General features: G+C 40.2%; 1 protein-coding gene across 15 annotated transcripts; it reads right to left on the bottom strand.

The window, feature by feature from the left end:
- Positions 1-455: 455 nt before the first annotated feature.
- Positions 456-13,671, bottom strand: TRIM13 (tripartite motif containing 13). 15 transcript variants are annotated; one of them, XM_049701068.1, is made up of 4 exons: positions 13,074-13,671; positions 12,378-12,495; positions 8,498-8,564; positions 3,524-3,729 (listed from the first exon to the last, which is right to left on the bottom strand). In XM_049701068.1, exons 1-4 carry the CDS (start codon positions 13,558-13,560, stop codon positions 3,622-3,624), a joined length of 780 nt encoding a protein of 259 aa, XP_049557025.1. In that variant the 5' UTR covers positions 13,561-13,671; the 3' UTR covers positions 3,524-3,621. The 15 variants fall into 15 exon arrangements, 13 of the variants coding, with proteins under 13 accessions (XP_033292774.1, XP_004274661.1, XP_033292776.1 ...); XM_049701067.1 differs by having other exon boundaries at positions 3,524-3,804; positions 12,378-12,492; XM_049701066.1 differs by having other exon boundaries at positions 3,524-3,804; positions 13,074-13,670.
- Positions 13,672-16,734: the final 3,063 nt, after the last annotated feature.

The following is a 16,734-nucleotide window of genomic DNA, read 5'->3' as shown; positions in this document are numbered from 1 at the left end:
GAGACTTACATTGTACCAAAAAAAGAAATCAACCCTCTGCAGAAAAAGTTGGAAATTCAATCCATATCTTATTCCTTTTTAAAGAATGTTCACTCTCAAAAAAAAAGTTGCTTTACAAGAGTAGTCTTTATTACATGCTTAAGAACAATCATTATTACACTACCCCATCAATATTAAATCATGTACTCTCTCACATCCCCTTTTTTCATAGCGTAAACACAACCAGTATTAGGGGTAGGATGCTTATTTCAAAACACTTTAAAAAGGAAGGAGGGCTCAGGACTACACTATTAAATTTCACTTTTATCTTTATACTACCTAATTTCAACAACATGTGTAGGACATTGTTTTTGAAAGGAATACTTGTGGAGGAAAATATCTGACTGGAATCTTGACCAAATCTGAACTACCACTCTGTATTCTGACAAATTTCTAACAAAAGACACAGAACTATGTACTTCAAACAGATTTTATAACAGTTTATATTTGCACACAAATTCTGCCACATTGTTCAGCACCACCAAAGTGAAATTCTTTAATCTTTCACTGAAAACGAAAAACCCATCTGCCAACTGTTCCCAGTAGAAAACTGATTGTTCTACAAAATCAGCTGATTTAGTCAGGTAGGAACTAAAGTTTGAAAGATTGTCTTTCCAAGTTGTGATTTCATCAAATAAAGACCATTCTAGGAATATGGTAGGACTGAAGAAAATGAGAAAGCCCAGCAGAATGATTACCACAAATAACAGATAAAAGTTCCAAGGAATCTTGCTAATGAATGTGCCAGTGTCTTGAGGCAAAGAAAGTTTATCCACATCTACTAGTTTTATGTCTTCCCACTGACTGGTATCAAAGTTCTTCATTAAAGGGCTTGAGGGCAAATTAGAGGGAGGCAAAGGAGTTTCCTTGATGACTTTTATTTTCTCCCTGAACTCCTGCATCTGTTGCAGAAATATGATGGGTTCTGACACATCTTTGAAAGCCTCAGCAATGTTAAAGGCCATTCGTTGTTCCTGCAAGATGGTGTTGAGTTTGTTGATCTCTGGGTCATAGGCCTGCATAACTGCAAGTTTCATGGTCTCAAAGTCAGAAAGGATTTCATTCTTCTTTTGATCTAATGTGTGTTGTAACTTCTCAAAAAACTCCTTCACTTTATCTGAATCTTTAGTCAGCAACTGTAGAGATTTCCTTTTGCTAGTTTCCAAGGTATCCAAGCGAGAAAGAGCATCTCCCCGACGCCAGGTCTCAAAGCTCTGGAAGAGGGACTCAAAGGCATCCCTTTCCTGAGCATAGGCATCTTCGATAGAACAGAAGACATGCTTGGTGTGGTCACCACGAGTAGCACAGATCCCACAAATCAGCTGCATATCAGTCAGGCAGAAAATGTTGAGAGGCTGCCCCAAGTGTCCTTTGCACACTGGCATTTTGGGAGAGATCTTGATCTTGTTATACTTTTCCACAATACCCTTCAGGGAGTAATTAACCTGCAGGCTACTGACCCCGGTGGCTGAAGTTTCCTTGCGGCATGTGGGGCACTTGAATGGAGATGATCTCCACAATGAATTCCGCACATTCCCCTCTAAGATCCCTTCTAAGCATTTTTTGCAAAAGTTATGCGAGCAAGGCAAAACTCGAGGATCGTCAAACAGACTGCAGCAAATTGGGCACGTGAGATCTTCTTCAAGCAGCTCCATCACATCTCCTACCAGAGAGAAAGAAACATTTTATTTTACTCCAGTAACCCCTTCATTTGGACTACGGACTAGTTAGAAGAAACTATCTTCACAGCCATTAAAAATGATTTTTCACTGAAATAACCAAACAAAGAAAATAAGTGAGAAATTTGTGAAGGGAATGCACACCAAAGCAGATTTAATCTGCTGGGACTAGAACACGCTCCTTATTAGTAGGGCTCCCTGTACACAAGGCCTTTGTGTGGGCTTTCCAACAACAGTCTTTGGCTGAGACAGGGTTAGGACTAGGACAACTGCAAGTTGAGCCAGCAGGACCCAACTGCTTGTTTTAAAACAGAGCTGACTACTAGCTGTCAGAAACAAAGCCACTCAGTGTCTGAAGAGAATGAGCTCTTTAGTCTGGGCCCACAATTATAAAATGGTATGCTATTTAAAGAAAGCAGCACAGAAATATAAATCCAAGCATGCACTGTCATGTAGACTTTTATTAAAAACTGGCATATTTTTCTATTTCAAAGGCAAGATTACAATTATTAAAATCAGAGGTAAAAACATAAAATGAGACAGCTGCAATTCATTCTTCCCTTGAGAATTAAGTGAATATTTTTTCAAACCACTGGAACAGTAATCAAAGCCAGTGGGGACAAACCTGGGCGTCCCTAAGACTCTTCCAGGGCATCTGTGAGGACAATACTATTTTCATAGTAATACTGAGATGTTATTTACTTCTGGCACAATGTTGACAGTGCACTGTAAAAGGAGCAATGGTGAGTAGACACTGCTGGAGCCTTAGCAGGAATCAAACAAGGCAATAGGTAGCACCAAACTGGATTCCTGGTTATTGTATTCTTCACCACCACGTACCCACGGTGGGGGCAGGGGTGAGGGCAGCCAGTTTCATTTTAGAATGTTCTAGATGAAGCAGTAAAAATTACTCATTTTACTAAATCTTGATCCTTGTGGACATGTCTTTTTAATATTTTGTGTGACAAAATATGAAGTAACCACAAAGCATTTCTACTGCATACCAGCAGATACTGTCTGGAGGAAAAGCAATTAGGTGATTGAGCTACAAGCTAAATCAGCCGCTTTTTTCGTGAAACACCATTTTTACTTGAAACAACAAATGACGAACTATGGCTGTGCAGACTTAGGTATCTGACAGATTTTTTTTGAAAATGAACAAAATGAACCCATCACTTCAAGGGAAACAAATGACAGTATTTCTCGCCAATGATAAAAAGTTGAATTTTTGAGTGAAAATTGGATTTTGGAAAACATATTTGCCACTTAAGAGCTTGTAATGAAACAAGTGGTGATATTAACATGTGGGCTTTGGCTTTTTTAGAGGAGAGATCGTGTATAATGAAATATGTCACTATTTGGAGATCTATATTACACAGTGAACTAATTGGTTCAAATCACCAATGCATGTTATAAATCATACATTCTAATACAGTTAAATATCTATATATAATACACATGTAAATAAAAGCTCTTGGGAGCCTTAGTTTTTAAGTGTAAAGGGGTCCTGCAACCAAAATATTTGAGATCTCTGACCTAGAGGATACCATAGAGAATACCAATTCTCAATTCAAGTTTATTCTTTCAAAATGTACACTTTAAAACTTTTATCCCTGAAGTTTTAGAACCAAAAATAGTGCTAAATATGTCCTCATTCAGTTTACTGAGGGATATATACACACACACATATAACATTACCACCAAAGTAACAAAATAGGGTCTACTAATCTCTATGCCATCTTATAACCAAAAGTAAATAATTTTTATTATATAATACTCTTTTTTAAAAAATATTTATTTACTTGGTTGTGCCAGGTCTTAGTTGCGGCAGGTGGGCTCCTTAGTTGTGGCTCGTGGGCTCCTTAGTTGCGTCTTGTGGGCTCCTTAGTTGCAGCTTGCCAGCTTAGTTGCGGCATGTGGGCTCCTTAGTTGCAGCATGCATGTGGGGCCTATTTCCCTGACCAGGGATAGAACCTGGGCCCCCTGCATTGGGAGCATGGAGTCTTAACCACTGCACCACCAGGCAAGTCCCAGGAAGTGAATAAATTTTAACAGTAATTTTAAGAATCACAATTGGAGCTACAATCTAGAAGATAAATAGTATTTAAAAGATAAGCTGAACTTGCAAGACTAATTAGTTTATGGTTTTCTATTAGGTTGTGAGAGATATATGTATAACAAATATATAATACATATATATGTAGAATTAAAGCAAAGAGTATTCTGTCAAATTTAGTGTTACATGGCAAAAATGGTGACGAAGCTTATTTTTCTGAAAAATCTTTTGTGACATGGCAAATCATACAACCTTTGAAAAGCACTGAGAAGAGAACAGCTACAGAGACTGAGGTTAGTGTGCTCTCTAAGAAGTTATCAAGCAGCTATAAAACATTCTGACTCTTTAGAGCAAAGAAGGAAAACTGTTGATGATCTTCCATCACTAGTCCTGGGGTTCTACACTTTATCACCTCCATTGATCTCTGTCATCTTTCACCTAAGAATTCTATGCTAAGGCTAGATTTTGGAGTAAACTGTAGGAACAGGAAAGTAGTGGCAGCAGCATTCAATAAAGTAAACCTAATTTACTCATCCTTGCAAGGTTAACACTTCCAGAGAATCCTATCCAAGCACATTAAATAAATAAAAGGAAAAACAAAGGATACCAAGTTTTGTCATGAGAAGGAGAAAAAAGGCACCCAAGACAAAGAGAAACTTTGGAGAAAACTGAGGGACCAAGAAGAATTTTAAGGCAATCAAGTATGATCAAAAGGAAAATGTCACAAACAGGAAAATTTAGAAATAATAAACAGTCATCCCAAAGCCACAATCAATTTACAGCTCTTAAAATGAACCAGAGGAAAAAAGTTGGTATTTGGAAAGTCCCTTTTTTAAAAAAATTGCATCAAAATCATGGTAGATCCTATTGTTCCACTTTTCGTGATATAACTTACAAATTTTGGTTTATAATTTAAAGATTCTCATTTTAATCCACATTAAAACTAAACACTATTTTCTTTTCTTAGCTTTATACTCAAAACTTTAATCACAAAACTATGTGACCACTTCCACAGCTGACTTTTAGAGAAAACTGAGACATATAGCCTAACAACCCAAGAAACCATGGCAAGTTTGTTGCCTTAAAAGTTTTAAAGGAAAATACATAATAAGGTTTTTAGTCTCACTAAGTGAAGGGTATGCTTTTCACAGTAAAGGAACTTATAGATCCTTTTCTAAAGTGTGGCTAACACATAAAAATCTAAATAAATCAATTGAGCTTACTCCTTTGATGAAATCAAAGTACATATCCCCCCCTTCTGGGGGACAAATATAGATATCAAGAAATTTTATGTGAACAAAATTACTGTTCACCAGTGATAAAATTTCAACTTAACCAATGTCAAGTTAAGTATATAAAGGCAAATAAGTTTTCCAAGATTCATTTCTTCTTTTTAATTAAAAATTTCCCAAGATTTATTTATTTATTTACTTATTTATGTATTTACTTATTTAGGCCACGCCATGCGACTTCTGGGATGTTAGTTCCCCAACCAAGGATTGAACCCATGCCCTCAGCAGTGAAAGCGTGGAGTCCTAACTACTGCACCACCAGGGAATTCCCAACAATTTCCCAAGTTTTATACCAACAAAGAAAGTAGCCAAATATATACCTAGTTATCTACCGCCTCTCTGGTTTTCCACTTCATTTTCCTACCATATTTATACTTTAAAATATACTTTTTAATTTATGTAGAATAAAACTCACTCCTTTCAGTACGCCGTTCTATGAGTTTTGACAAAGGCACAGTTGTATAACACCACCACAGATTTATTTTTAAGCAAACATTCAAGATATCCACACTTAAGGAAGACTATGAAAACTGATCAATACAACCTTGAGTAGGTATATAGCAACAACAGTCTCTGCAAATGAAAACAGTAACACAACAACCAGAATATTAAAAATGGAAAAGCCAACACTTATAAAGGAGTCATAAAATAGAAGTAAAAGCTAATATATATGACTTCTCCCTCCTGGAAGCCCTTTTGTTTTTATATGATCAACCCAAAATGATTACAATTGAACAGGTGCTCATTTTATTCACTCTTAAAAGGTAATTTTAATAAAACCTTTTGGGCTCCCCTGGTGGTGCAGTGGTTAAGTAATCCACCTGCCAATGCAGAGGACACGGGTTTGAGCCCTGGTCCGGGAAGATCCCACATGCTGCGGAGCAACTAAGCCCGTGCGCCACAACTACTGAAGCCCACGCACCTAGAGCCCATGCTCTGCAATAAGAAGCCACCGCAACGAGAAGCCCGCGCACCGCAACAAAGAGTAGCCCCTGCCCGCCGCAACTAGAGAAAGCCTGGGTGCAACAATGAAGACCCAACGCAGCCAAAAGTAAATAAATTTATTTAAAAAATAAATAAAACCTTTTAATTAAAAGAAACTTTCCTATTAAATCTTTGAACTTCATTAGTTGATAGCAATATAAAGTTCAAAATATTAAATGAGTGAAGTGTACGGTGTTACGACTGTTAAAATATCATTTGTTAAGTGGAGCACAAGGTGTCAGATAGTGAGCCATGGTTCAATGATAGACCATGAGAGAAACTGAAACAGAGAAGTTTATTACTCACAAGTCCTGCAGGAGGGGCCCCATGGGGAGGTCAAGGTAGAGTGCAGAGAGCAACGGGACCTGGGGTGAATGCCTTTACTTAAGTAAAGAAAGTGAAGTGGTGTCGGGTTCCTGGGCTAAGGCCAGACTGGCAAATTCAAACCAAAAGAGCAGGGTTTTGGTACTTCACAGGGGTCTTATCTAAGAGATGAGCAAGGGGAAGGCCCTCGGACTCAGGGGAGAATACGGAAGGCATGGGCTGTTGGGGAAGTCATGCCAGAAACTTACACACGCCTGTGACTCTGCGGGCTGTTTTCCAGGGTGGGCACCTGTACGAGGACCTGGTGTCAGGATAAGGTCACTGCAGGCTGATTGGTCAAACAAAACAGATGCCAAGGAGGCAGCAATGCCATGCAGTAGCTTAGCTAAACTCTCAACATACGGTGTGGGAATTTACACCTCAATAAAGCCATTAAAAGTGAAACCGCTATGGGTCAGGAGGTAGGGGATGGTGGTGAGGGAAAAAAAAAAAAAGAAAAAAAAGAAAGTTCAAAATAATACCCATGATTTCTTTCCCAAATCCCATTACAGAAGAAAAAGAAAAGCCAATGTATTATACCTTATATCTGAGAGATTTAAATCAAATTTCCATCCTGCTTTGAGGCATCTTTGAATTCAGGAATTTCAAAGCAGTATCTAAATACCTAACAAGTAACTAGATAGCAAATTCTGAAACTCACTTCATAGACAAAACTAAATTACGTGAGCTCTACTAAACAGACAGCCACCAATCAACCTTATCTTGGAACAAAGCTTGGAATCAAAGAGCTCACCTTTAAAAAAAAACCACTTCCCCTCATCCCACTAGTTAATCTTATTTTCAAGTTGTATACTGTATTTTCAAGTAGTATACTGATATTTTAGTATGAGATCCACTAATAATCATTTCTTGAAACTTACTAAGAATCTATTAACAACTACTGAATCTAGGTAGAGGATGTAAGGATATCTATTGTAATTTTTTTTTTTTTTTTTTTTTTTTTTGCGGTACGCGGGCCTCTCACTGTTGTGGCCTCTCCCGTTGCGCAGCACAGGCTCCAGACGTGCAGGCTCAGCGGCCATGGCTCACGGGCCCAGCTGCTCCGCAGCATGTGGGATCTTCCCGGACCGGGGCACGAACCCGTGTCCCCTGCATCGGCAGGTGGACCCTCAACCACTGTGCCACCAGGGAAGCCCTCCGTAATATATTTTTAATTTTCAGTATATTTGAAAATTTTCACAATAAAAAGTTGGAAAAAAAAACCTAAAGAGGGGACCAATAATAAGAAAACAATATTGAGCTAAAAAAGTAAAACTTCAAAAACATTAGCTAACTATGATAAATTTCACAGAGAGTTTAATCTGCTGTAATATTGTTTTATCTTTTATAAAATAAAAAATATATTATTGGAATCTCTGGATCAAGCCCTGTGAGGAGACTGACATACTTGTTTTGCTCTCAGTCTATGACCTTTGACAAACCACTTATACATATTAGTTTTTCTCCTCATTGAATAAGTGTTTTGAAAGGTATCTAACAATATATGAAAATTATTTACCAAGGTTTTTTTTGTTGTTGTTTTTTGTTTGTTTTTTTGCTCTATGCGGGCCTTTCACTGTTGTGGCCTCTCCGTTGCAGAGCACAGGCTCTGGACGCACAGTCTCAGCGGCCACGGCTCACGGGCCTAGCCGCTGCGCGGCATGTGGGATCTTCCCGGACAGGGGCACAAGCCCGCGCGTCCTCTGCATCGGCAGGCGGACTCTCAACCACTGCGCCACCAAGGGAAGCCCTCAAGTTTTGGGGTTTTTTTTTAATACTCTATATCAATGTGTTATTAACACCTCATTCTGGCTTTTAGAGACTGTTCCCAAACTTATATGATCCAAACAGGATAAAGTGAGATTAAGAAAAAGACAAAATTTCTGATAACTTAAAAAAGGAATATTAAAATTAATATACCATATACTCCAATAAAGATGTTTAAATAAAACCTTAAGGAGCCATAAAAAAATAAAATAAATATACCACATATAGCATCTAAAATAGCTCATCTAATTGTTATGTGGCCCTTGCAAACAAAATATAATTTACCTTTATGTCCATATAAGATATAAGTAACTTACCTTTTCTGGCATTATCCTAGAATAAGTAGTAGTCAAAATTTCCTCCAAGGTATTTCTAGTAGAATTCCTGATAAGTAGGGCAAAATAAACCTAGTACAGAAGGTCCAGCAGCTTGGAAGGCCTACCTACTCAGAAAATTCACAAGTTTTTGGACTAAGGTGACAGTCTCAAAAACAAAAAACTAGGTCATTACCTTCATAGTCCAGAAAAACTTGGAAAAAATGAGATTTTTCCTTTCCTTCATTCTCTTCTCTGTGCCACTATTTTGCCTCGACTTTTCCTTTGTTTATTCTTCTTTTAACTCATCTTCCCCATTCTATTTCAAGGAATGCAATCTTTTGATTTCCTCTTATTCCTTCCTTATCTCACACCTCCTCTTTACCTTACTTCTTATGTTTCTTTCCCTATTTTCTTTTCCCTGTGTCACCTGATAATCACCCAAGATATTATTCTGTAATCCTGTAAATCGGCAGCATTAAATCAATAGTTTTAGGATACCAGCTAGATCAGATATCCCTATCCCATTTTTGTACAACTACTGAGAAATCTATGAGGACACCGAATGGTGGTGAATCCCATTCTCTCCCATCCAGATGAAATCAATTTGAATATAATGAGGGTCTGAATTTGAAGGAAACATACATATAGCCCAAATTATTCTCCTGGTCTGGTAGGAACCAAACCCAGATTACTTATCTTTACCTGTTAAGAGTTAAAATTAACTTAAATTGGAACTACTGACTTCTGCAAAGGTTTTACAAACTAGAAATGTCTGGTTCCTTTTCTCCCAAATAAATGTAAACAGGTTTAAATGAAGGTAGCAAAATTCTACCCCTAGAACAAATTGTCTTCTTTCACAACAATAAACTTGGCAATCATTAACCTAAATTATTATCCCCAACAGGTTGGTATCTATTAAAAGTTTTCATCATCTAGCTCTGCATTTGAGGTTAATTCCAGCTTTCAGAAAGTGATGTCAAAGTCTAGCATTCAGTACACAGCAAGCTAGATCTATGTAGATAAGTGAAATTATTTACGTAGTATGTAATACTGTGCCAAGTGAAAACAAGTATTTAGTGGATAACTAATAAGTACTACCTACCTGCTAATAAGCACTTACTTCTGAGATGGAAATGTAATTGGTCTGAACAAAGTTCCTTTTGCTCAGTGTAGAATTACATACGCATTTTATTCTAAGTAAAACTGATCTAGAAAATATTTCAAGTAGAAAGCTAATTATGCTAAACTTTAAGCAATTTTTAGGTTGGCTGTATTCTATAATACTATGTTGGCACTCCTCACTCATATTCAATACTGCACATATGCAGGGGAAGAAAGGAAGAGCTCCTCTGGGAGTTTTAAATGGGGAGCCAGGTTACTGCCAAGGAGGTATACTTGTGGTGCTTATGCCACAGGAAAGACAATAATTTAAACTATTGGCAAAAGTTTTCAGTTCAACTTTTCCTTAGAAATATATTTACATCTATAATGCAAATGAATTAGAAAGCGTTCACATTATGGGAATTTGCTTTATATTTACAGAAGGCTTAACTGGAATGTAACTATTCTGTATGTCAAAGGACACCTGTTTTTAGTTAACTGTTATGAGTACTATTCCTCTAGCACCATTCTAGTATCTAAAAATCCCAAGGCAAGGTAATGACAATGGCAGTGTCTTTCATGAATAACAAAAATGGATAATCCAATGATATTTTAAAAGATGAAATATAAGCCAAAAGTCAATTCCTGCCCTAAATTCAGAAATATAGCACATTTACAAAGGTATTGTTACTATAAAAGGTGTGATAACTGCCTTACAAAAGGACATAGAAAGCTGACACCATACTGAAGTTGGAGAGGTTATCCATGCAAGTGGACTTTGTTTTTCTAAAATTATAAAAGTAATTTGTGATTATAGAAAATTCAGAAAATACAGGAAAAAAATTACCCGTAGTTACATCAGCAAGGAATAACCATTATTATTATTTTGGTATATTACTTCTAACATTATTTTGGCACATTCCTCCCAATACTGTGTGTTTGCACACACACATATTTTAACAAAACTGGAAGCATAACACAACTTTGTATCCACTTTTTTCACTTGTTTTATCATATGCATTTCCCCTATTATAAATTCTTCTAGAACATGACCGTCTATCTTATGGATATGCTGTTTCTTATTGACTGCTTGTTTTGGGTGGATTATAACATTTTAATGAACGTTCTGTAGAAAAGTCTTAGTCCAACTGTTAGGTGGGTCAAAGAGTAGGAACATTCTTAAGGCTCTTGAAAAGACTGCCAAGTTTCCCTCTAGAAAGGGCATACCACTTTCTGAACTCTGACCAATGATGTATGACAGTACTCCACCTCTCCATGCAATTCCCAACCTTACAACAGAATCATACGTTTATAGAGCTTAGTAAAAAAGTAAGAAAAAGGCATAGTTTTTTACCATACACTTTTTTACCATACCTACCTAAGTTTAAAATATAAAACAGTTTAAGGCAGTTAATATTAGTATGTGTCTACGTATTACCAATATATAAGAATATATGGTGCTAAAAGTTATGGAGTAGGAATAAAACAGAAGTACTGGGCTTAAAAACATCTTAGAGATCATTTAGCTAAATACCTAACTTTACAAGTGAAAAAACTGAGCCTACCCTGCTCCCCCAAATTGTACACAGCAAGCAAGGCATAGGACCTGAGTTTCCCAATTCTCAGACCTTAGCACTATCCAAGAAAGTGGGTCAGGAATTCAGTATCCTCATTCATCAAATGGAGAACCTTAAGCATGAGCTCTCTAAATCCATTCTAAAATTCTATAATTTTTACAAAGTAGGTTGTAACAGGTTCTCCAGTGAAGGGTAAAGAGCACTGAACCTGCATCTGAATACCTACCTTTAAGCACTAGTTTTACCCTTCATGGAATGAGGATTTTTACAGTACCTACCTCATAATGTTCTTGGAAAGACTAAGTAATGTGTGACAATTTTGTAAACTACTGAGCTACATCAGTGTAAGGTGGTTTAATTACATATGTGTACAGATACTGTGAAAACTGTAAATACTCATTTACAGTGTTATGTTAGAGCATGAGTGTATTAACCAAGAAAGGTCCTAAAGGAGAGTTGGACTCCCTTGAACTGTAATTTCAAGGGAGGACAAAGTAAGTATTACATAGCATAGCAGGTACAAAGCATGTTCGTGGAAATGGGCATAGCTGAACAACAGCTATGGCAGAAGCAGGGCCAGGTAACCAATAAATGTAGAGAATGAAAATAACCTGGTGTTATGGAAGGACTTGCCAGAGAGGTTTAGTGCATCAGCTGGTGCAAAAAAGATGGTATTTTTAGGGAAAGATAGGAGAGCATGAAGAAACATATGTGCTTATTGTGCAAGACAGAAGTATAACCAATTAATCAATAGCTCCATCAAGTTCTACCAGAGGAAGTGGCTATGTAAAAGAAATTCTGCATTTAAAATACCTTTTATATAAAGGTCTGTAGAGTCAGAAAACTGAAGCCCTGTTGTATAAGCCCTAGCAGCAGTGACACAGAAGGAAAAAGAAACCTATTATCAAAAAGAAAGAAAAGCTGCTGTAGCCTCTTTTCCTTTGCAGTGTGAATCTCTGGATTATAGTATGTTTCAAATAATTGTCACATAAAGAATTTCCAAGTATATAATCAATTTTTCTGAGTTTTGACAAAATATGAAAAGAACAAAGACCATCCATGAGGGTGGGAACACATACATTCTGCACAGAGTTCAATTTTGAAAGGTTCTGGGCCTGACGAAATTGGGTGCTTTCTTTTTTTGTTGGTTTTTGTTTGTTTGTTTATTTGTTTTTAACGTAGGGAAAAGTATTGTAGTTTACCTCTGTCCCCTGCAAGCAGGTGTATTGGTCAGGGTTACAATTTCCCAGGGCAGAGCAATCAGGTTTTGGTTTTGTTTGTTTGGTTTTTTTTTTTTTTCCACGTCGTGACTGGAGGCTACTGTAAAGAAAGAACAAAGAAAGAGAGGGTATTATGCATTTATGTGCAAAGGGTCCTTAGTCTTCACCCTCAATTTTTTCAATCATCCCCCACAAATAAAGCCAGGCTGCTAGGACCTGATGAAAAAGCCAGGAGCATGGGAGAGGCTGGCCATCTCTGTGCTAAGGAGCTTCTCGGTGAGGGCGCCCTCCCACGGGGCCAGGCAGCCTCCCCAGGTTCAGTGCCAGGGGGTGGTCGCGTGCTCTGACTCCGGTTCACGGTCGCCTTTTCTTTTGTAGGCGATCCCGAGGCGCTGGAAGTGAACCCAGGCGTGTTGGGTAGCGGACCAGGTTTTCAGCAGCCCGGACGCGCTGCCCCCGCCGCCCACCCGCACGCCGTTGCTCCCCATCCCCCCGTTCCGGGGCCTGGCTGCTTTCTGCTGTGCTGCCGGGACTGGAGCGCCGACTGAGCTCTCCGCCAGGCCCCCCGACTCACGCAGGTGCCTGCCCGGCCAGAGCAAGTCCCCACCCCCCTTCCCCGTAAGGACCCGGGCGGCGGGTACTTATCTCGGACCTCCGGGGCCGCTGGAGGGTACCCACCGGGAGCCGCGCCGCGGCCAGTCCTCCAGCCGCGGGCACCGCGCGCTAAGAGTCGGAACGGCTGCAAAATGGATTCGCGGCGCCGACGGGCCCCGCCCCAAGGCCCTCCTCCGCCGGCACCTCGGTCCGCCTCCGAGGCTAGGCCTCGCCTTTCCCCCGGGGAGGGAGTGGGTGAGGGGAGGCGGAGTCCTTCCGGTATCTCCAACCGCCACCGATGACCGCCGCCGGCCGCGGTGCGCCTGGGAGAGGGGAGGGTTGCTGGCTGCTGGCTTCTCTCCTTTCCAGAGGGGCTGCGCGCGCCCGCGAAGCGCCGTTCCTCGGGCGCCGGGAAGGGGACGTGGATCGCGCAGACCCGCGGGGTCGGCCTGGACCGAGCGCGGGCGACGGGAGGCGGCGTTGTCCCCGGTGGAGCCGCCTGGGAAGAAAGCCGGCGCGCAACAAGATGGTTGGGTTTGGATTGTTGTACTTTTTTTTTTGTTCGTTGCATTTTTAGGAACAAAAAAAAAAGCCCAACCCTTCACACCGCTTCATCTGCATCTCTCAGGACCAGAGGCCCGGCCACAGCCGCTTGGGGGGACGGAGACGACTGTCCCCCCCGCACCCCACAACCCGGGGTGGGTGGGGCGGGCGCCCGCGCTGCTCCAGACGCAGCACAATCAAAATAGTTAACTACTGCACCCACCCACACCTTGCATCTATGTATTTCTTTGCAGGCTTTAGGCCGAACACTAGCCACCCAATTCAAGGTTTCTTTTTAGGAAAAACACCACTGCCCTTTTCTTTGGAGGGAAGGAAAAACTCAAGTATGGCTCTGAATTATCAGCCGCTAGCCTGACTCACTCTTCTGATGTCCGGCACCCTGTATAGGGACCTTCTCTAATTAGCAAACGCATTAAGCACTTACCAAGGAGCGGTTGCAAGAAGATTGCAATGATGAAAGAATGGCTTCTCCAAAACTTGCCATCTTGGGGGATGTGAAGCATGGACAAAAATCACAGAATATGCCCTGGGGTTGAGTTCGCCCCCCACCCCCGCCCCACTTGGGGAAGTCTGGGATTTGGAAGTAGAATTGGGGGGAAAGGTATTCAAGGTCTATTTACAGTACTTGGACCCGGTGACTACTAATACTAGCTCAAACCCCATAAAAAGCTCCTCCCCACTCCCTTCTGAGATGTCCAGTTCCTCACCATGCCCAGGGTCCCTTAAATTCAGTTTTGTGTGTGTCTCCCTTAAACCCAATTTTGCCTTTGAAGAACAGTTCCTATATTTATGTCATTTTGTCTTCATAAGAACACTGTGGAATGGAAATTATGATCTTCATCCTATAGATGAGGAAACGGATGAAGTGATTTCTCCAAGGCAAAAAACAAGAGGCAGCGCTGAGACTCTAAAGTCAGGTTCCAGGTACACGGTCTTTCTACAGCACGGTAACTGTCAGTGCCAACGAAAACTGCAGCCCAGTCTCCTACTAAATAAGTGTTATTAAAAGAAAATCAAACTCCTGATTTGTAGAAACATTTTGAATACCCTAATATTAAAATGATACAAGAGTGAAAGGTTATTAACTCATAAATCAGAAATTGTCCTATGTGTACCTGGTTGTTGGTAGATACTAATTAATTAACTTATAACCAACTAAATGTAAAACGTTGGTTAAATCTGCATAGAAATCCCTAGATTGTTAACAAAAAAAAAACTACTAAGAGACCATCGTATATTAAACTCTCTTACGTGTAGAAAAATAGGGAAGGAAGAATACCCTATTTTCCCTCCCATGGTCCTAATAAAACAGCCAATCAGGGAATCACCACATATAGTGTGACTAGAAAAAGAGATTAAAACCTGCATGCACGGGGCTTCCCTGGTGGTGCAGTGGTTAAGAATCCGCCTGCCAGTGCAGGAGACACGGGTTCAAGCCCTGGTCCAGGAAGATCCCACAAGCCGCAGAGCAGCTAAGCCCGTGCACCACAACTACTGAGCCCGTGTGCCACGACTACTGAAGCCTGCACGCCTAGAGCCCGAGCTCCGCAACAAGAGAAGCCGCGGCAATGAGAATCCAGCACACTGCAACGAAGTGTAGCCCCTGCTTGCCGCAACCAGAGAAAAGCCTGCACGCAGCAACAAAGACCCAACGCAACCAAAAATAAAATAAATTAAAAAATTTTAAAAACCTACATACATGGATTAAAACCCACACACACAGCTACCTCCTTCCTGGAAGAGCACACTATAACTAGATCCCATACCGAGGGACTGTCAAAATTCTTATCACACTGGAATTTCCTTTTATTGACTGTTCTTCAAATAAGCAGACTAAGCTTAAGACTGGAATTCATATGTCACCACAGCAATAAGATGTAGTCTTATGTAAGTTTGTCTTTTGTGAAAAACATATTTTTACAGGTAGAATTTCTAATGTTATATATTTGAAATATATATATACACACATATACTTATTTTTGTGATTTATTTCATGGTGTTGTTTTTGTCCTCAGCCTTGACAAAGGTGAAATCCTCCAGCTTTCCTTCCATCTACCAAGACGTGATCAGATGTTCCATAACAAAAGGGACAGTGCCAAATTTGGTGTACACTGAAATGTAAATTATCAGAATGGGGAACGTCTAATAATTAAGACTGGAGCAGTTATGTGCAGGAGAGGGGTGCTGGTGAGCCTCCTTAGATATACTGGAACATTTCATTACTATTCTGTACTTCCCTTCCCAATAGCTGCCAGTCATGAATGCAAGCCCCGACATTCCCCAATGAGAATTCCTGGCAATACAAGGCACTGACATTGCAAGGTGCAGCAAAAAGAGCAGACACTTTGGAATCAATTCTGCATCCAAACTCTAGCTCTGCCATATACAAGTTGTTCAAGTTACTAAGCATCTCTAAGCCTCAGTTTTCTCTTCTGTAAAATGGGGATAATGTTTCACTTGATTGTGAAAATCAGATAACATACAAAGCAACCAACATGGTATCTGACATATAGGAGGTACTTAATAAATGGTTGCTACTGCTATATGGGAGAAGAAAACCATGCTGGTTTTGAATAACGGTTGTTTTGGATTTGTAATGTGAGGCTCAAGCACAATAGTCTTAAGCAGAGCTAAACTGCCTACGTAGTAGAGGAAGCTAGCACCATAATTTCTGCTTTTTTTACACCCAGCCCAGGGTGGCCTTTTATTTTATTTTATATATTTATTTATGTATTATTTATTTATTTTTGGCTGCGTTGTGTCTTCATTGCTGCGTGCATGCTTTCTCTAGTTGCTGAGAGTGGGGGCTACTCTTTGTTACATCGCGGTGGCTTCTCTTGTTGAGGAGCATGGGCTCCAGGCACACGGGCTTCAGTAGTTGTGGCGCGCAGGCTCAGTAGTCGTGGCGCACGGGCTTAGTTCCTCCGCATCCTGGACCAGGGCTTGAACCCGTGTCCCCTGCATTGGCAGGCAGATTCTTAACCACTGCACCACCAGGGAAGTCCCCAGGGTGGCCTTTTAAAAGCATTTATCTTTCCACTGCTGTACCTCCTTCCTTGTGCTTAGGGAAAGGAGAGGAAAAGGAAAAAACATCTCACTTAATGAAAGGAAGACTCTGCAGTGCTTTTTAAAGCTTTACAATTTCAGTGAAATTGTTGGAACATCCAAAACATTCCATTAA

The sequence above is a fragment of the Orcinus orca genome, chromosome 18, assembly GCF_937001465.1.
Source record: "Orcinus orca chromosome 18, mOrcOrc1.1, whole genome shotgun sequence".
NCBI classification, from domain to species: Eukaryota; Metazoa; Chordata; class Mammalia; order Artiodactyla; family Delphinidae; genus Orcinus; species Orcinus orca.
The sequence above is the reverse complement of the archived record's forward strand: the minus strand, read 5'-3'. Positions and strand labels throughout refer to the sequence as shown.